At 53.9% G+C, this 20150-nt stretch overlaps 2 protein-coding genes across 2 annotated transcripts in view; one reads left to right on the top strand and one right to left on the bottom strand.

Annotated features, from left to right (window-relative positions):
• Window positions 1-14257, bottom strand: part of LOC130377007 (supervillin-like) — a 51515-nt gene extending 37258 nt beyond the window's left edge. The window contains 10 exon segments of the mRNA XM_056583950.1: window positions 804-950; window positions 1750-2688; window positions 3918-4001; window positions 5101-5387; window positions 5390-5838; window positions 6975-7105; window positions 7407-7470; window positions 8713-8804; window positions 10318-10381; window positions 13883-14257. Coding sequence (XP_056439925.1) covers window positions 804-950; window positions 1750-2688; window positions 3918-4001; window positions 5101-5387; window positions 5390-5838; window positions 6975-7105; window positions 7407-7470; window positions 8713-8804; window positions 10318-10381; window positions 13883-13940 — 2315 coding nt within the window. The 5' untranslated portion in view covers window positions 13941-14257.
• A 2295-nt stretch (window positions 14258-16552) lies between these two features.
• The window catches only part of LOC130377006 (sickle tail protein homolog), a 49866-nt gene continuing 46268 nt past the window's right edge, over window positions 16553-20150 (top strand). The window contains exons 1-2 of the mRNA XM_056583949.1: window positions 16553-16588; window positions 17099-17299. Coding sequence (XP_056439924.1) covers window positions 16553-16588; window positions 17099-17299 — 237 coding nt within the window. The remainder of the gene's footprint in view (window positions 16589-17098; window positions 17300-20150) is intronic.

Here is a 20150-nt window from a genome sequence, read left to right as displayed (position 1 = left end):
CTAACGTTATTAACGTTAGCGTTTAACAGTCGGAGAACAAAACAGAGGGGTTCTAGGGTACGTGGTCTGGAGAAGGATTGGGGAATGAGCGTTTCCCAGAGCAGAGTTATGTAGCTTACGCAACGACGGGGTGTAAGTAGGAAGGAAAAATACATAGGAAATTAAATGACAGAGTGTATCAGAGCGAGACTTAGCCGGGGAATTACGCGGCATTAGAGGAGCCTACTGCACTGCAGGGTCCGGTCCTTACCCAGGGCCAATCAACAACAATGGCCGAGTCATGCTACTCCGCTTTGGTCACATGAAACAGCACCAATAAGTCAGGCCGGGCCTGGACTCTGGACTGTGGGGGCTATACAGTAGGGAACTGATGTAACGGGCGTTGAGGTTAGCACACCTGCTCAAGGCGATGGTTAGCATGTGCATGAGGCCCTTCAGAAGACCCATTGCATCAGCTATCTACTTGTATTGGCTGGATGCTAGACATTGCGCAGGTTCATTAGGTGGGTCAATTATAGTGTAGTGCGAGTAGTTCGATCAAGGATCGTCCCGATTCGATTATAGATCTGCTCAAATCACTGAACCAAACCCCTGAGGTTGAGTCAGGACTTCTTCTGACATGCAGGACCTTCTACTGGTTTCCCATCACATGACATGCTGCTAAAGACCTCCCCCCGACTAGTGGTCTAGTCCGACCCCCTAGTGGTCTACCAGTGCTCCACACAAGCCATGCTACAGGGGTCCACCCAACCTCGTGGTCTATCAGGACCCCACACGGGCCATGCTACTGGGGTCCCCCTCACCTAGAGGTCTCGTGGTGCTCAGCTGAGGTGATGGGCTGGGTCTTAAACCTCTCTGAGGTCTTCCTACTCTCCCCGGGATCCACGTACTGCCTAGGCCTGCGCCCCCTTTCCCCTCTCCAGGGGGCCCCTGGGCCAGGCAGCACCTCCCTGGGGGGACGGGGGATGGGACCACACCCACAAGAGGGCAGAGGAGCCAAGCGAAGGCATCAGGGGAAACAGAGAAGAGAGGTGAGGAGAGATCCAGGTGGGAGGTGCGATGGAGGACGGAAGTGATTTCAAGACAGAAACAGAGGCACGGATATGACATGGTTCGGACACACGGACACACCCCAGGCTCATGGTTGCGGACACACCCCATGCTCTTTGGCTTTCAAATCAAGCGTGTGAACGTGGAACGCTAGAGTGCTGGTTAGTTGATAGAGGACACGCCGGTTAGTACCAGTCCCGATCTATGAACCGGGCAACACGCAGCAGCACAAACGAACGGTACAAGCTTTACTCCTAGGTGAACAACGATCAAGTAGTGATGCTACGTTCAGGCCGTGCAACAGATTCATGTTCACATCACCCAAGGGTAAGTTCTCTGTTAGTCATTCAACAGCAGCATGTTAGGCAACGTGAGGCAGCAGGTACTCAAGAGGCCATGTGAGGCAGCAGGCGATGTGAGGCATTGAGGCCATGTGAGGCAGTGAGGCAGCAGGCAATGTGAGACATTGAGGCCATGTGAGGCAGTAGGCCATGTGAGGCAGTGAGGTAGCAGGCGATGTGAGGCATTGAGGCCATGTGAGGCAGCAGGCAATGTGAGGCATTGAGGCATTGAGGCCATGTGAGGCAGCAGGCGATGTGAGGTATTGAGGCCATTGGAGGAAGTAGGCCATGTGAGGCAGTGAGGCAGCAGGCATGGGAGGCAGCATGCGATGAGGCAGGACGGTGAAGCCACGGTGACTCTCTGCGGGACCACCTACAGCTCGGGCCTCTGGGTGTTGGCGGCGGCGGGGGTGGTGGTGGTGAGGTGCTGTCCAGGTAGGAGTGCCTGAGCTGGGCCACAGACATCTGGGCGTCCTCGTGGCTCCCTCCGTTACTGATCCCCCCGCGGCTGCTCCGGTGCCCCTCAGGGTCCGGGGCGTCTCGAGACCCCAGCGTCTGGGGGCGCCGGCTCCGCTGGCTGCCGGATCGCTCCGGTGCGGCGGCGGCGGCGGCGGCGGCGTGCCCCGCCCTGGTCTGCTCGGGAGCGGGGGCGGGGCCTCTGAGGCCGTGCTGTTCCTCCGCCCTCGGTCTGACGGCGTCGGCGGGAGGAGGAGGGTGGTGGTGGTGGGAGCCCTGCTCTGGGGGTCCGGTGAGACCCTCCCCTGCGTCCTCCCGCCCGGGTCCGGTCCTCCCCCTGGGGCCCGGTCCTCTGGTTCCCCCCGGGGCCTCCTCCGCCCCCAAGGCCAGGCCCAGGCTCCGAGCCCTGGGGGACCGATGGGGCTCCCGGTCCGCCCAGCCTCTCCGGGGGTCCTCCGTGCTCTTCTCCCGGCGGCGGACCTCCGACGGCAGCACGGCCTTCCTGCTGTTCAGGAGCCCGGACGTCTGCGCCTCCGTCCCGCCCTCCTCCGCTCCGCTGGGGAGCTGGGGCTGTGGGTCCTGGGGGCCCGGGGCCACGGCCAGGGAGAGGTAGGTGGGGCCACAGGCCTGGGTCTGGGGGCGGGGCGGGGGGTCTGTGGGGTGCTGACCGGAGCTCGGGGCCTGGTGGCGGGCCGCCGGGTCTGTGGGGTGCTGACTGGAGGACTGGGTCGGGGGGCCTCGGGTGGGCCTCCGGTAGGCCTGGAGGGGTTCAGGCGCGGGTCCCGGTTCGGGGCTCCTCTGGCGGCCCCCGTCCCGGGCCAGGCGCTCCCTCACTCGGATTCTTCAGGGGGAGAAAGAGGACGGTTGAAACGACAGCGCCTCGTACGCGTTTAACCCCCGGCTCAGGCACTCAGACGGTCTGAAGAGGAGAGCTGCTCTCGTCCACCTCGTCATCGTCATACGCAAGAAAGAGAACAATAATATATCGATGCACATTTCTGAAAGATCGGCCTTGTGACCCCAGCTTCTGTCTCACCAAAAAGAGAGGAAACATGGTGAGGTTGATTAGAACAGCCCTGAGTGGAACTATATAGGTAACTCTCCATTAACACCATTCTGAATAGACTTGGGCCTAATTGGGCCTTAGGCCCAATCCCATTTCTACCCCTTACCCCTTCCCCTTACCCCTTCCCCTTACCCCTTCAAAACAAGGGGGAGGGGGAAGGGGAAGGGGTAAGGGGTAGAAATGGGATTGGGCAGTACCACCTCATTCTGTGTCCAGAGGTCACCTAGACTCTTCATAATCTCCCCCCTTACCCCCTCACACCCCTCTTAGCATGTATGTTGTACGTCCTGGCACTTAATGTACGCACTTATTATATGTTGCACGTCCTGGCACTTAACAATAGTACTAGTAGCATTGTTTTGCGTCTTATCCTTGCTACCTTTGTTGGATACGGGGTATGGGTTAACCTAGCTATTGTCATTGCTTGGGAACATCCTTACTGTACTGACAACGATAAATTGTTGTTTCTCTTCTTCTGACTAATGTACTTATTGTAAGTCGCTTTTGATAAGGGCATCTGCTAATTGCCCAAAATGTAAATGTACATTTTAAATGTAATTCTTCTTCCCCATGAAATCCCAAACCAAACCAGGAGAATCAGCTGGTGTACACCACACACGTATTATCGATCACAGCACAACCAGATGGATGAGGGGTTCGTTAGGCCATTTGGGGAACCACAACCTGATGAGTTATGGTGATTAGGATGGGAGGGCAGAAGCTGCTGAGATATCTATGCACTACGGAGAAGATAACAGAGACGATAGGACTTCTCCAAACATTGTAGGGGTCGATAATGTCCCGCAACACGCTGATAAATAACAACCCAGGAAGGTCAAACACCCATTAGTACGTTTCCTTGAGTGGATTGAAACTCATTCATTATTAAAATTTTGTTTTTACAGAGTTAACCAAGCAGGGTTGGAGCGATCCATTGTTACGGGAGGAGGGGGGGGTGGTGGGTGATGGGTCAGACACAACCACTCTCCCCTGAGCGGGGGTACCTTGAGGGCCAGTTGATAAGAGAAGGGGTGTCGCCGTCAGCGTCAGTCTCCAAGTACCAATCGCTGTTCGCTTTAGCCCCAGCGCTGCACCAATCAAAAGCAGCATATGTGTGAGGAGGCGGGGCCTGGAGTCCAACCCTAGCTCGACGCTTCGTAAGCATCACTTCCATAACACTTAAGGACTTTGTCTTCTTATTTTGAAAACCAATACAGACGCCTCAACTTTAGATTGAGTTACAGAGACAGAGAGAGAGAGAGAGAGACATGCAGAGATGGAGAGATACAGAGACAGACAGACAGATATAGATGAGAGACACAGACCGAGATAGAGAAAGAGACAGAGCCACAGACACAGACACAGAGAGAGAGAGACACAGAGACAGAGACACAGAGACAGAGACACAGAGAGAGAGACACAGAGAGAGACACACAGAGAGAGAGATACACAAAGAGAGAGAGACACAGAGAGAGAGACACAGAGAGAGAGACAGAGAGAGAGAGAGACAGAGAGAGAGAGACAGAGAGAGCTCTCACCTGGGCAGGTGAGATTCAGCGGATGAGGAGAGGATGATTATGGACATTACAGGGTGAACCAAAAGGGACGACAGACCGTACCCCAAAGGGAATGACTGAAGCAGAAACAGGGGCAGAGTGGAATGTCTCCCCTCCTCCTCCCCCCCCCCCCCCCACACTTGAAGGTCTTGATGGAGGCCAGCTGTGCTCTGGCACGGTCATAATTCTGACCACGGAGCCACACGGAGAACACTCAAAACAAAACACCATCCTGACACGCACACACCACTGAGAGAGAGAGAGAACGAGAGAGAGAGAACGAGAGAGAGAGAGAGAGAACGAGAGAGAGAGAGAGAGAGAGAGAGAGAGAGAGAGAGAGAGAGAGAACGAGAGAGAGAGAACGAGAGAGAAGAGAGAGAGAGAGAGAGAGAGAACGAGAGAGAGAGAACGAGAGAGAACGAGAGAGAGAGAACGAGAGAGAGAGAACGAGAGAGAGAGAACGAGAGAGAGAGAACGAGAGAGAACGAGAGAGAGAGATAGAGAGCGAAAGACGGAGAGAGAGCGAGAGAACACACAGAATGGAGATCGCCGACTGAGGAATCTAAAATAAATAACTAAAGACACTCGATGCCCGACATCCGGTGATTAATAGGAGCCGCCCGCCACTTACCCGTGGCGCGTGAGGACGTTGTGGGTCTGCTGCTGGATGTACAGGTCCCCCGGAGAGGCCCCATGCTGGGGGGGCCCCGAGGCCCGCCTGCCCGTCTGGGGGGAGCTGGGCGGCAGGCCGGGGGCCGCGGAGACCTCCATGTAGGAGGAGCCGAAGGGCCCCGGCTCCACGGCGACGGGGGCCTCCTGCGGGGCCCGGCGCTGGTTCTCCAGGTTCATCCGCCGCTCGCGCTCGCTGAGCGGCTCCGCCCGGCCGCGCCCCGCCTCCGTCCCGGGGAGCCCCTGGTGGACGGGGGGGGCGGTGCGGCCCGCCCGGGGGCTGTTGACGGGGGCGTTGCCGCAGGACGCCTGCCGCTCCCAGCCGTCCTCCCCCAGGGACCCCGTCCGCGGCCGGGGGTCCGAGCTCTCGGACTCGGCCCGGACGCGGGGCGCGGCGGGGGCCGGGGTCCCCCCCCTCGCGGCGGGGGGGCGGGGTCCCCCTCGGGGGGCTCCAGGTCCAGGGAGAGGCCGTAGCGCTCGGCCAGCTGCCGGCGCCGCTCCGCCTTGTAGCGGGCGATGCGCTCCGCCTTGGTGTCGGGGTCGGGGAGGGCGGAGGTGCGGGCGGGGGCGCGGCCGGGGGCGAGGGTGTGGGGGGACAGCTGAGGCTCGGTGCTGCGGGGGCCCCTGGCCGGGGGGTCCGTGGCGGGGTGGTAGGCGTGGGGCCCCTGCAGGGCGTCGGGGCCGTACCTCTGGACACTGACTGGACAGGAACCACCGAGGAGAGACACACAGGGAGGAGAGAGGAGTGAAGAGTGAGAGAGAGAGAGAGAGAGAGAGAGAGAGAGAGAGAGAGAGAGAGAGAGACACACAGGGAGGAGTGAGGAGTGAGGAGTGAGGAGTGAGGAGAGAGAGAGAGAGAGAGAGAGAGAGAGAGAGAGAGAGAGAGAGAGAGAGAGAGAGAGAGAGAGAGAGAGAGAGAGAGAGAGAGAGAGAGAGAGAGAGAGAGAGAGAGAGAGAGAGAGAGAGAGAGACAGACAGAGAGACACACAGGGAGGAGTGAAGAGTGAGACAGACAGACAAATAGAGACAGAGAAAGAGAGAGACACACACGGAGGAGGGAAGAGTGAAGAGTGAGAGAGAGTGAGAGTGAGAGTGAGAGTGAGAGTGAGAGTTCGAGTGAGAGTGAGAGTGAGAGTGAGAGAGAGAGAGAGAGAGACAGACAGAGAGACACACAGGGAGGAGTGAAGAGTGAGACAGACAGACAAATAGAGACAGAGAAAGAGAGAGACACACACGGAGGAGGGAAGAGTGAAGAGTGAGAGAGAGAGAGACAGACAGACATGGAGAGAGAGACAGACAGACAAAGAGACAGACAGAGAAAGAGACAGACAGACAGACAAAGAGAGAGACTCATAGGGAGGAGTGAAGAGGAGAGAGAAAGAGAGCGAGACAGACAGACATGGAGAGAGACAGACAGACAAAGAGACAGATAGAGAGACAGACAGACAAAGAGACAGACATGGAGAGAGACAGACAGACAGACAGACATGGAGAGAGACAGACAGACAGACATGGAGAGAGACAGACAGACAGACATGGAGAGAGACAGACAGGCATGGAGAGAAACAGACAGACAGACAGACAGACAGACAGACAGACAGACAGACAGACAGACAGACAGACAGACAGACAGACAGACAGACAGACAGACAGACAGACAGACAGACAGACAGACAGACAATAAATGCAAAGCAGCACACAAAAAAAGAACATGAATCTTCATGTATTGGTGAATCTACAATTCGTTCATGGGGTTAAAGGTAGGGGTTGGGGGAGGGGTTAGGGGGGCCAGGGTGGGGTTAGAGGTGAGGTTTTGGGGACCCCTAAAGGCCTCACCAGCACAGGGGTCGCAGCAGTCGGAGGCCCGGGTGTAGCGGGGCGTGTCCTCCTCCAGCAGCCGATTGGCCACCAGGCTGGGAGGCCCCTCCCCCTCGATGCCCTCCAGGCGCCGCGCGATACGCTCCTTCCTGCACGCACACACAAAAACACAAACAGGATGAGTCACAGGTCGCCATGACACTGGCATGAAAATGGCCGCCATCATCCAGAGAAACCGCGGCAACTGGTGAGCGTTCAGCCAGCAGAGCGTTCAACACACACACACACACACACACACACACACACACACACACACACACACACACACACACACACACACACACACACACACACACACACACACACACACACACACACACACACACACACACACACACACACACACACACACACACACACGTGTGAGTGTCCAGACTCCTGATGCCTCACCTGTTCATCTCCCAGTCGCTCAGGCTTGTGGTGATGCCCTCGAAGTGTTTCCTTAACTCTGAGACTGAAATGAAGAGGACACGGAACATCCATTAACACCATACTGGTAGAACGATGGAGGACTACTTCATGCATGCCTCGTGAACGTCCAGTGTGAGACGCCGGCCCCTAATGGAGATAGTACAGGCTGCGTCCAATCGATGAGACAAAACTGAACTGCAAAACGTGTCCTTGACTCATTTAAAATACAATCATGAATATGATTTCCCCTTCATCGGTTCACTAGAGCTGAGCTTCATACCTCTTAGAACGGTCATTTCTTCACGCGGTCAAAGTAAACATTAGCTCCGCGACATTAGCAGCATATGGAAAAGAAAGACAAACACGTGCCTCTCTGGAAAGAGCCCTTTATCTTTCTATTATCAGGCCTCACGGGGACAATGCAACACAATGCTATTTATACATCGATCACAGAGCTGTGGTGTCTAATGACCACAGTAGCGGTTCTCTGAGCACAGCAGATTATGTAACAAAGTACTTATAGCCCGGGGCGACGCACGCAGACTACCATCTGTAACCATTTGTGTACACTCGTCATAAACAAAGCACTACGAGCAAAAACTGTGCTCTTCCTCAAATAATAGAAATAACTCAAAGCTTTACTTTTTGTCCTGGTTCCTACTTGTCATTTTCCAGGACCGACTTCAAGCCTGGAACTGAATCCGGGTCGAGCACTTTTCTTTGTGTGCCAAAGAATACAATACTATGAAGTATATTGAATATCTCCCTTTAAATAACTCCTCCTTAATGTTGCAGTGACCTCTGTATTGACCCAGAAGTTGGCTTTGATTTAGCAGACCGCGAGTAGCGTTTAAAACCAACATTGTGCGACAGGGAAAAACGATATGGTCGATTTCACGCAGGAATTCACCTGGCAGAGATCATTGCAGTCGCACCGTAACAGAAACTAACAGAGAGCTGGGAGATGGTTTACATTTATATTTAGGCGACTTAGTACGAATAAGTACATTTGTCAGAAGAAAAATAAACAATATATCTCTGTCGGTACAGTAAGGATGTTCAAAGAACCACAATCGCAAGATTAACCCATTCGCTGTATACAACAAAGATAGGATAATATGCTACACAACACAAAAGTTAAGTGCCAGTAAGTACAACATACGATAAATGCATATATTGAGTGCCAGGACGTACAATATACAATAAGTGTGTACATTAAGTGCCAGGACTGCGGAGTCTATGGCAGAGTCCAGGTGAAAAGAGACTTCAGGTAGGACTGTGGTACCTTTAGGGAGCTGGGTGATGAGGCGGACATCGATGTCCCCGGGGGCTACGGCAGGGTCGTCCTTCTCCTCCACTGAGAACTCTTTGTGGAAGCTGAGAGGAAGCAGGAGGTGAAAGCGAGTGCCGTCATTGGAGGGCTTGGAGCACAGTAGGTTAAAGGAGGAGAGCCATTGGATGGATCACCATGACAACAGGGAAAACGGCCATAGAAGTGGATTATAAGGGAGGGGTGTTTTCCACACATGAATCATAGACGATCATAATAGCCAACAGCTCTGGAATGGAAGAAAGTCGCTCAGAAAGTGCAATCGTCAGTCCAAGGAATGTGAATTCGCTTCCTGCGAAGAATCCCGACGACTTCCAACTAGTTTGGGGCCAATAGTTTAATGCATCATTCTGCCTTTCCACATGATCATAAAAACACAGCTGCTGCAGCCACACTGGCTGAGTTTGGAAGATATCAAATCAACGCACATCAGCAATGTTATAAAGCAGCCAACAGCTTCACCGTCAGCGCGAGCGTCGCGCTCGGACCCCGGGACCGTCCAGACACCACACGGTGGACTCCGGCCTTCTCTCTATTCTCAGCAACCACGGACGCCGTGTTCGGACGGTCACCTTGACGACGTGTCCTCTCCTCCCCTGTCCAGTGGCGGGGAGGAGGGCTTTGAACCGCTCGCCCGCTCCAACAATGTAAAGCCGACGTTTTAAAGAGCTGCTAAGTTTACCGCTGCACCCGACACCCCAGGCCGGCTGGAGGACCTCAGCGTGGTGTCATCTCGTCCCTGCTCCTCACTGGAAACTACTCTATTTATATACGTTGAAATGTTATTCATATACAGCAGGAGAGTGACCTGAACTACGTGCGAGGCCAGGTTGCAGGTTTGAAACCCATCATGGGCCCACACCCACACCCACAAGAGACCTGTTAGCGTTGAGGACGCTAGCCAGCGTTAGCGCCGCAGAGCTACGCTTCGACCTAATCTTTCACTTTATCCTTCACAGGCTTTGACAGCGGGCCGTGATTGATGGGGCCAGGCTCCACCCCCCTCCAGTGAGGCCCCTGGCTGCAGAACGAGTCGCGATGCAGACGGCAGTCACTGGAGCAGAGGAGCTCTGAGTGGGTGAGCCCCCCCCCCGCGTGAGGGCACAACGCGGTGAGGCCCCGGGTTGAGGGCCCCGGGTTGAGGGCCCGGGTCGAGGGCCCCGGGTCGAGGGCCCCGGGTCGAGGGCCCCGGGTAAGGGGCCTGGTAGGACCATCGCCCAAACAAAGAGCTCACTACATGATCAATAAATCAAAGAAACGGTTTTATGGTCGCTGACGGAGACGTTACCTCAAGCCGACTCTTCACACTGACGCACTAACCGACACCGCTCTGTGAATCGTCATTTAGAGGAGAGATCCAACTGTTCACGTTCACGTCAGGGAAAATACAACTTAAATTGTGGAGCGGGACAATAGTCTGACTGACAATCGCATTTTCATGACGTATAGCAGAAACAATTACAGTTAAAATAACACTTTCAGAGTCAATGTACTAACGGTTTGAGCGCTTAAACTTCTGAATGAACCTTTGTAGAGTATAAGTAGTAAAACGCGCCTCACCTGAGAGCCCTCTTCTGGAATGATCTCGGGTTGCCAAGTTTGGCCGGCGTCTCTCCGCCAAGTCCTGTTAAGAAAGCAGCAGACGATAAAGAGAGAGAGTTAAACCTTTGTGCCCGCGTCTGATAAATGCTCATGGGCACATCAATAACGACGCGACCGCAGTGACTCGTCAGAGCCCTCCCCCCTGTGATCCATCGTCTCTTTGGAAGTGGTGACGGCCACATGAGACACGATGAGTCACCGGTCGCCATGACACTGGCTGGCATGAACATGGCCGCCGCTACCGCCAGCATCCAGAGAAACAACAACTGGTGAGCGCTCAGCAACAGCTGTTTCTCACGCATACACACAAACACACACACACACACCTAAGTGCGGGTCTGTGTGCGGTCGATGAGGTCATCGCTCAAAGCGCCCCAACACGCGTACGTTGAGACCGGGGGGTGTGAGGGGTGATCACACATCAAGGTGGTGCAGCTGGGCAGTGTGCCAGCGGGGGGGGGGGGGGGGGGGGGGGGTCCGCATGCAGTCATGGTGCAGGAGACCTGCCCTTGGAGTCCACGGAGAACCAGCCAAGACCTGACGCCCCCGTGATAAACCACTCAGGAGCGGATGGGATAGGGGTGGGGGGGGGGGGGGGGGGGGCGTCCTTCTCACGCTGCCAGGACCACAAGTGTGTGTGAGGATGTGTGTGTGTGTGTGAGGAAAGTTGAACCTTCAAAGTCTGATACATCTCAAAGCCCTCCAGGTGTGTGAGGGTGTGTAAGCAGCCCGAGTGCAGCGTTGGAGGAATGCTGGTGGTCTCGGTGGGACCCTGACGTCAGCGGCGGGCTGAGTTATGGACTCCACAGCCTCCTCAGAACGTGCTGGTATGGCCGCCCTGGGACGGAGTCCAGCCAGATAAGGCTCTGCCGGGACCAACATGTGGTTCCACTTCTCTGGAGACCACCCCCTCTCTGGGGTCACCTCTGGGGCGACCTACGCAACACCCCGACCCACCGTACACAACAACCCCCCCAAACCCCACCATACCCCAACAAACCTCACCCCCCCCCCCCCCAGCTCCAGAGAGCATATCAAGCAGGCAGAAGAGTCCATCAGCCAGAAGTGCTGAGCGCACGCGTTATTCACCGGAACATTGGTGCAAGCAGAAGAAACTAAAAAAAGATTTTTTTTTTAACCATCAGCAGAAGAAAATAACTCTCTGCAATTGTAAAGTCAAAGCATAGAAAAGTGAGCATGTACAAGAATATTAAGTATTAAAACCAAAACGAGTCTCTTCCAACAGGGTAGGGATCAAATATGGAGCACAAGAACTGTAAAGCACAACAAAACGCTGATCAGTACAAGTCATGCATTGATAACTCAATCAATTATTCCTTAGTGAAATGCCTTTATTAGCTTCTGTTGACTCAGCAATAGAGGTGTTTACATTTACATTTAGGGCATTTAGCAGAAGCTTTTATCCAAAGCGACGACTAAGTACATTAAGTACATTAGTCAGAAGAAGGAGAAACAATATATCACTGTTGTTTCAGTAGTAAGGATATTCATAGAACCAAGTGCCAAGCACTAACAATCGCTAGGTTAACACATTCCCCGTGTACAACAGAGATAGATAAGATGCTACTCCATGCTAAGTACTATTTTTAAGTGCCAGGACATACAACACACAATAAGTGTGTACATTAAATGCCAGGAAGTACAACATACAATAACTGCGTCAGAGGGGTGTGGGGGGGGGGGGGGGGGGGGGGGAGGAAGAGTTGTCTGGTCTGTTTGTCAGCCAGGTTGGAGCGGTACCATCTTATTAACCTACACATCATCACAGCCCCTACAGGGTGCATGAGTCACCCCAGACACAACGACACACAAACCCTCCACCCCGCCATCCTCACACACGACCGGCCGCCTTTGATGCTGTAATCCCCCAGAATACTATAGCCCGTGTGCCCTGGAGGGGCGAGGAGGGTGGGAGATTCCACAACGGTGCGGTGTGTGTGTGTGTGTGAGAATGCGTGTGTCTGCGGAGCATGTTGGAACAGAGTGCAGAGCCGAGACATCCACGATGGAGCTTCTACCAAACAGAGTGTTTGTTCAGGGTCACCACAGGACGGAGAAGAACGCTGGAGCAGCTGTCCTCTAAAAGAGCGGAGGCAATCCTTTATTTATGGATTAAATGCTTTATACACGTGGGAATATGTGCTTTGATTCAGATTGGGATCCACTTTTTAACTGTATACCTCAGAGAAAGATAGCCAGTAGACATCCAGTATTTAAAGTGATACACACCCACGGTCCTATCGGAACCAAACACACACTGCTAAGTAAACCAGTGTGTGTGTGTGCCTGTGTGTCCAAATGACAGGTTTCAGATTAACCCCCACACTGGGATTAAAGCTCAACCCAATCAGTGTCACTCCTTAACCCTGCCCAACACACACACACACACACACACACACACACACACACACACACACACACACACACACACACACACACACACACACACACACACACACACACACACACACACACACACACACACACACACACACACACACACACACGCGTTCTTGAGTGTCTACTGTTGGCTGCGCTAGCCGTCGACTTAGCGCTGAGGGCCTGGTAAACCACCTTTGTTATGAGAACCATAATGAGTTTACACTCGGCTCAGCCTGCAGGCTGTACCCAGCGCTACGCTGTTGGTTTGGTTCGGAGCTCGTTCATCACAGTTGTTGCGTCACACAAGACACAACAACTTTCAGATTTAGACAGAGGTTTGCTGCTCTGGGCACAGAACTCCTGAAAGACTTCGACCAAGAGCGCGACACGCACACACACACACACACACACACACACACACACACACACACACACACACACACACACACACACACACACACACACACACACACACACACACACACACACACACACACACACACACACACACACACACACACACACACACACACACGTCTGTGAGGTACTGCGCGGTCACGCTGCCCTCCTCTCTTGCGACACAAGCGTCCTTGGACGCCCACACAGCTAAAGGACGCACGTCTGGAAACGGGGCCAGCATGCAGAGGGAGAGAAAGAGAGAGAGAGAAGGAGAAAGGGAGACAGAGAGAGTGACAGAGAGAGAGTGACAGGGAGAGAGAGAGAGTGACAGAGAGAGTGAGACCCACAGAGACATAGACACAGCGAGAGAGACAGAGACCCACACAGAGAGATAAAGACATAGAGAGAGACCCAGAGAGCGAGACACAGAAAGAGACAAACCCAGAGAGATAGACAGAGAGACACGCACGCAAAAAGAGACGCGTGCAGCGAAACAAAAAGAGAGAGACAGAGACGCAAACACACAGACAAACAGACGGATAGTGAGAGACAGAGAGGGAGTGAGAGACGCACACACACACACATACTGAGTCAGAGAGACAGAGAGTCAGAGAGAGAGAGACTGCAGCTCCCGCTCAGCTCCCTGGCTCAGTCTCTGTACTTGCACCTCTGATTCCTGCCTCACACTCCTGAAGAACGAAGCCGTCTGTCCTGCTCTTACCTTGGCTGCAGAACTTGACGTGAGTCAGGTAATTCGAAATCCACGGGTTCCGATACATTTTGGCGGGGTAATGAGGGCGCTGATAAGAAGAACGAAGAGGAATCCAGATCGGTACACGAGGAGGAAGAGGGACGGATAAAAGATAAGGGAGAGAGAGAGTGAGGGAGAGAGAGAGAGGGGGGGGGAGAGAGAGGAAAGAGGGGCAGCGACAGACTGCAGCCCGGGAGAGGGATGCAGATACAAACGCAGTAACTTACTGCCCTGGATCTGAGGCAGTGAAGGAGAGCGAGGGAGAGAGAGAGAGAGAGAGAGGGAGAGAGGGAGGGAGAGAGAGAGGGAGAGAGGAGGGCTCAGGTAGAGTCAGAGTAGAGAGCTGCCAGATGAGGAGGGGAGGGAGGAAGAGGAGGAGGAGGAGGGGGGGGTTACGTAGTAAACAGGGGTCTGAAGCTATGTCCACGCTCCTCACTGCATCAGACGAGCCCCTCTAGCTGCAGACCGATCCGAGCTGAACGAGTCGCCCCGTCCAGGCTAAGCTCATTAGTCAAGAAAAGCAGAGCAGGCCCCATCCCATAATACCCCTTAAAAACAGCAGGAGGTACCGGCCCGTGCGGAGCCTGCGACAGCGCCCGGGAGAATGACGAGGCAGAAGGTGAGAGAGCGAGGGGAGGAGAGCGAGAGAGAGAGAGAGAGAGAGTTTGGAGACTCAGGGGGAGAGCCGGGGTCCCCTGGCACGCAGACAGAAGTGTGGTGCCAGATAAACTAGCGCAGCGCGGCAGAGAGAGAGAGAGAGAGAGAGAGAGACAGAGAGAGAGAGAGAGAGAGATATGGTCGGGAGAGAAATAAAGAGCTAGAGCGAGACTCCAAGTCACAATGACCCCGTCAGACAGATGACAAATTCCACTTATCTCAGAGAGAAAGAGAACAAAGGGCAGAGAGGAGGAGGAGGAGGAGTGGGAGGAAGTGAGAAGGAGTGAGCAGGAGTGAGCAGGAGTAAGAGGTCCAGGGCAAGTGTGCAACAGAAACAAAGATGGAGGGGCTTTGCGAGCAGCTGTGAGCCTCGGGCTGTGAGCTCCGTGCGAGCGACGCCGCCGTCACGGTGGATATTCTTTGGTGTTCTGGACGGGCAGCGAGGCGCTGGGCAGAGGGGATGGCACCAACAACCCCCGGAGTCCTCCACAGTGCCAGTTGTGTGTCGTCTTAGTGCGCGGACGTGTGTGTGTGTGTTGAGATGGGGCCACCTGCAGCACATTTAGATTCCCTGTGAGTCGGAGACAAATGAGCTCCTTCTGTCTGCCGAGTGTTCCCGCGATCAGCCAGTCGCTGGACACACACACACACACACACACACACACACACACACACACACACACACACACACACACACACACACACACACACACACACACACACACACACACACACACACACACACACACACACACACACACACACACACACACACGTTTTGGGTTCCAATTGGACCGTGGGTGTGCATCACAAATACTGGATGTCTATGGCTATCTTTCTCTGAGGTATACAGTTAAAAAGTGGTTCCCAATCGGAATTAAAGTACATATTTCCATGTGCATAATGCATATAATCCATAAACGAAGGATTGCTCTTCTTTTGTGCAGGACAGCTCCAGCGATCTTCACCGTCCTGATGACCCTGAACAAACGCTCTGTTTGGTAGGAGCTTCATCGTGAAGGTCTTGGCACTGTACTCTGTTCCTACACACACACGCACACACACCTTATGTGTACGTAAATTGTGTTGGCTGGCTAACCCTGAGATAAGCACACACATAGAGACATCAACAAACTGATGGGCCTGATGTCTAACCACAGGACAGGACAGGGAGCAAATGTTAAGGTGAGGTAATGTTTCAAAGCATCAGGACTGGTTGTATTGCAGTTGGCACGTTGGATTGTGTTACATGAACGGGCTTGTCGTTAGATAACTGCAGGTGTGTGGGTGCATGTTTAAGTCTGTGTGGGCGCGTGTGTGTGCGCAACTGTGTTGTATTGAGGAGGTGTTGAGCGTTACATAACAAAAAAAAAAAAAGGATGAGCTCATCTGGTGCTTTAAGTGGGAACTAATATTGCACATACACACACACACACACACAAACACACACGCACACACACACACACACACAAACACCGGGGGAGGTGAGTTTATAGGATTCACCAGTTACAAATCTCCAGCACGCTGCTCCGAGCCAGCAACATAACACACGCATGCACGCACACATTGAAGTGACTCCCCATGCAGTCATATCCGAACCAGACGTGTTCAAGGACCTCTTCAGCAGCTGGTGTCTCTCCTACAGTGATCGGAAGACATCCGGGGTTCAGTGTGGGTCAAAGGTCACCACTGGACAACTCCCGACTCAATATTCCTACATCGACTAACGATAATGATTTACCTCAAGGACCCCCGAGATGGTGGGGCTCAAGAGATCGACGGGCCTGAGATTGTTTCTCGTAATTACACCCAAAGCACACAAAGGCCTCTCAGTTCCATCTCACGCCACATCCCCGCCCTCAGCCCTCTATGGCCTGGGCCTCATAGCCATCATCGCACGATACTCGCGGCGCCACTACCTGTGTCTCAACTGAGGCGCGGGTTGGGGTTGGGGGGGGGGTGGGGGGTAAACGTCTTGCTGTCATGGAGATGAGCTCAGACCCGCCCGCCAAACCACAGGTCCGTACCCCGTCATTAGTGACTCCGAGGAGGACGACAGGAGCGGGCCCGCCACCGCCATGAGGTCATCGTCAAGACTCACAAAACCCCAGGACAAGGCTCGGTAATCTGTTCAAGGTGCATTCCGGGATTTACGGCGGCTGGGGTTGTTGGAAGTAAGCCCGAAACAACCACTGCAAAAAAAATGCTTAATTAATGAGTGTAGCCGCAACTTCCATTAGCACAACCTAAGGACCTCATTAGATAGTGAGCTAATGACCTCATTAGCTTCCTCTCCCACACACGCTGAGTCGACGAGAGTTGTTGCGGAAACAGGTGTGTGTGTGTGTGTGTGTGTGTGTGTGTGTGTGTGTGTGTGTGTGTGTGTGTGTGTGTGTGTGTGTGTGTGTGTGTGTGTGTGTGTGTGAGTGTGAGTGTGTGTGTGTTTCATTAAATCGCCAGCGTATGTGAACACTAGCTTCCTGCCAGAGTGTGGACTCCCAGGCGACCCCTCGTCCAATAAACTCTCAGGGCGAGCAGCGAGGAGGAGCTCAGCACAAACCGCAGCCCAGGCTCCTCCGCCGGGCCTGGTTACAGCCCTCGGAGGCCGAGGGGAGTCGCTGTAATATCGTAAACGGCGCCGAGACGCACCTCCGCTACACTGATCACCGCAGCACCTGTCGAGCCCTGGTCCAGAGGAGAGCCGTCAGCCCACAGGTAGTCAGCCTGCAGGTGAACTCTCCCAGACCGCCCAGCTCCTCAAGTGACCTCTCCAGGACCCAGGACTACAGAGAGAGGCGTAGACCTCCCACAGGACAGATGGGGAGACCCCAAGGGACAGAGAGACCAGGGGGCAGGAGAGAACAGGAGCCAGGAGAGACCCCAAGAGACGGAGAGACCAAGAGAGAGGAGAGTCCCAGGGGCAGGAGAGACCAGGAAGCAGGAGAGACCCCAAGCAGGAGAGACAAAGAGGCAGGAGAGACGAGAGACCAGGAGGGAGGAGAGACTAAGAGGAGAGACCAGAGCGATCCACAAGGCCGTCTCTGCAGACTGAACACAGATGACGACAAAAAGGCAGGCCAATGATTTGTTTTAAAAAAAGGTAAACCCATTGATTAGCCCTCTGATTGGTCGCTGTGAGCCTGGACGGTTTGGCGGTTTCCTCTGAGCCTCGTACGAGAGGCGGCAGGTCTCAGTGGAAGGCAGACACTCACCTCTTCCCAGGCTCTCGGACCACTTGAATGCAGAACTCTGTCCCACCCAATCAGCATTCTGTCACCACAGCTTTGTGTCACTAGGAAAGCACACACACACACACACACCTAAAAATAGAGTAGATAAGAGCTCCTGAGAAGGCCGCAGCACCCCAGGGGGCCAATCAGGGGGGACGACAGCAGGGGGTCGGAGCTCCTGCTGGCCCCAGCAAGCCGGGGAAGGAAACAACCGGCTAATCTTTACTGTGGAGGACAGTTTGAGGAGGGGGGGGGGGGGGGGGGGGGGGGGTAAGATCATCTAACCCCAGCAAACAAGCAAACAGAGGTAACACAGGTTTAGGGGGTAACATCATCTAACCCCAGCAGAAGGAGGCAACATCATCTAACCCGGCAGAAGGAGGACACATCATCTAACCCGGCAGAAGGGGGTAACGTCATCTAACCCGGTAGAAGGAGGTAACATCATCTAACTACCCAGCAGAAGGGGGTAACATCATCTAACCCAGCAGAAGGGGGTAACATCATCTAACCCATCAGAAGGAGGTAACATCATCTAACCCCAGCAGAAGGGGGTAACATCATCTAACCCATCAGAAGGAGGTAACATCATCTAACCCCAGCAGAAGGAGGTAACATCATCTTACCCCAGCAGAAGGGGGTAACATCATCTAACCCCAGCAGAAGGGGGTAACATCATCTAACCCCAGCAGAAGGAGGCAACATCATCTAACCCATCAGAAGGAGGTAACATCATCTAACCCCAGCAGAAGGAGGTAACATCATCTAACCCATCAGAAGGAGGTAACATCATCTAACCCCAGCAGAAGGAGGTAACATCATCTAACCCATCAGAAGGAGGTAACATCATCTAACCCATCAGAAGGAGGTAACATCATCTAACCCCAGCAGAAGGGGGTAACATCATCTAACCCATCAGAAGGAGGTAACATCATCTAACCCCAGCAGAAGGAGGTAACATCATCTAACCCCAGCAGAAGGGGGTAACATCATCTAACCCCAGCAGAAGGAGGCAACATCATCTAACCCATCAGAAGGAGGCAACACAGTGTTCATGTATGTAGCAGCACCATCGCCCACAGTCCTTCAGACGGATCCACAAATAGACTAAATATCTAGAGATCAACCAGAGTACAGGAACAGGAGCTATTGTTCTGTTCGGGGGCCAGGGTGGACATAGCGCAGACATGCTGGGGCGCACACGCATGAACGCACGCGCACACAGTTTGATGCAATCACTGGTTATGGCCGTTCTTTTGTCCCTTCATTGTGGCCTGAGGTGGGCTCGCCCCAGCATGCACCTCTGTCCAAGAGGAATCGTCAACACGCTGTACAGAGCACAGTGTGAGACTCTAATGTCGCCACACACACACACACACACACACACACACACACACACACACACACACACACACACACACACACACACACACACACACACACACACACACACACACACACACACACACACACACACACACACACACACACACACACACGTCTGTGAGGGACTGCGCGGTCAGCGACCGATTATATAAACCACTTAAAAGCAGAGATTGGAGCAAAAAACGTTGCCTATTCATCGTTCGACCATTTAGACTTGCGTCACAACTTTTCCCATTTTAAGCGTGTGTGCGTGGGTGCATGAGCAAGAGATGAACAAAGACTGTGCTTTTAATGCGTTCAGTGTCCCTGGAGGTTTACAGCATGTATGTACGTTAACAGGTTCCTCTTGTCTTTAACGTATCGTTAAAAGGTAAGTGAGCGGAATAGTTTGAGCCTGCGTATCGGGGGGGGTGTCACTGCCACGGTCAGAGACCCCCACCTCAGACTCGTTAGTCCTATTAGTAGCTCATCACAGCCCGCCTCTAATTAGCTTTAAGGATCTCTGACACCCCGACCCCTTGACCGCCAGGCTACAGCTCAGCTGGGCGGGGGGGGGGGGGGGGGCTCACAGTGTCAGAGATACTAGTTGTTGCTTAGCAGTAGTCACTACACCAAGAGACCCTCCTCAAGCGCACAACAAACCGGGACACGAGTTTCCTCGGTGAAACCCAAGGCAGCAGTAGTGTTTCCAGTCGTAAAGAGAGGCTGTAAAACATGACTGAGACGGTGTGGCGGGGGACTGACGTGAGGCGTACGTCTCCCAGGAAAAGCCCCCCCCCCCCCCATCTGTCTCCCCTCGGTCTCGGGGGATTTAGGGGTCAGGTTACGGTTGAGGATGAGCGGGGTGAGGTGACCTACAGTATATTAGTCTGCAGCGAGGGTGGTGTGTTGGTTCACGTTTGGCCTCGCTGTCTGTAGGAAGTTACATTAACACTCAGGGCGTTTAGCAGACGCTTTTATCCAAA

This window comes from Gadus chalcogrammus, chromosome 23 (assembly GCF_026213295.1).
Source record: "Gadus chalcogrammus isolate NIFS_2021 chromosome 23, NIFS_Gcha_1.0, whole genome shotgun sequence".
NCBI classification, from domain to species: Eukaryota; Metazoa; Chordata; class Actinopteri; order Gadiformes; family Gadidae; genus Gadus; species Gadus chalcogrammus.
This window is presented reverse-complemented; position numbering and strand designations above follow the sequence as displayed.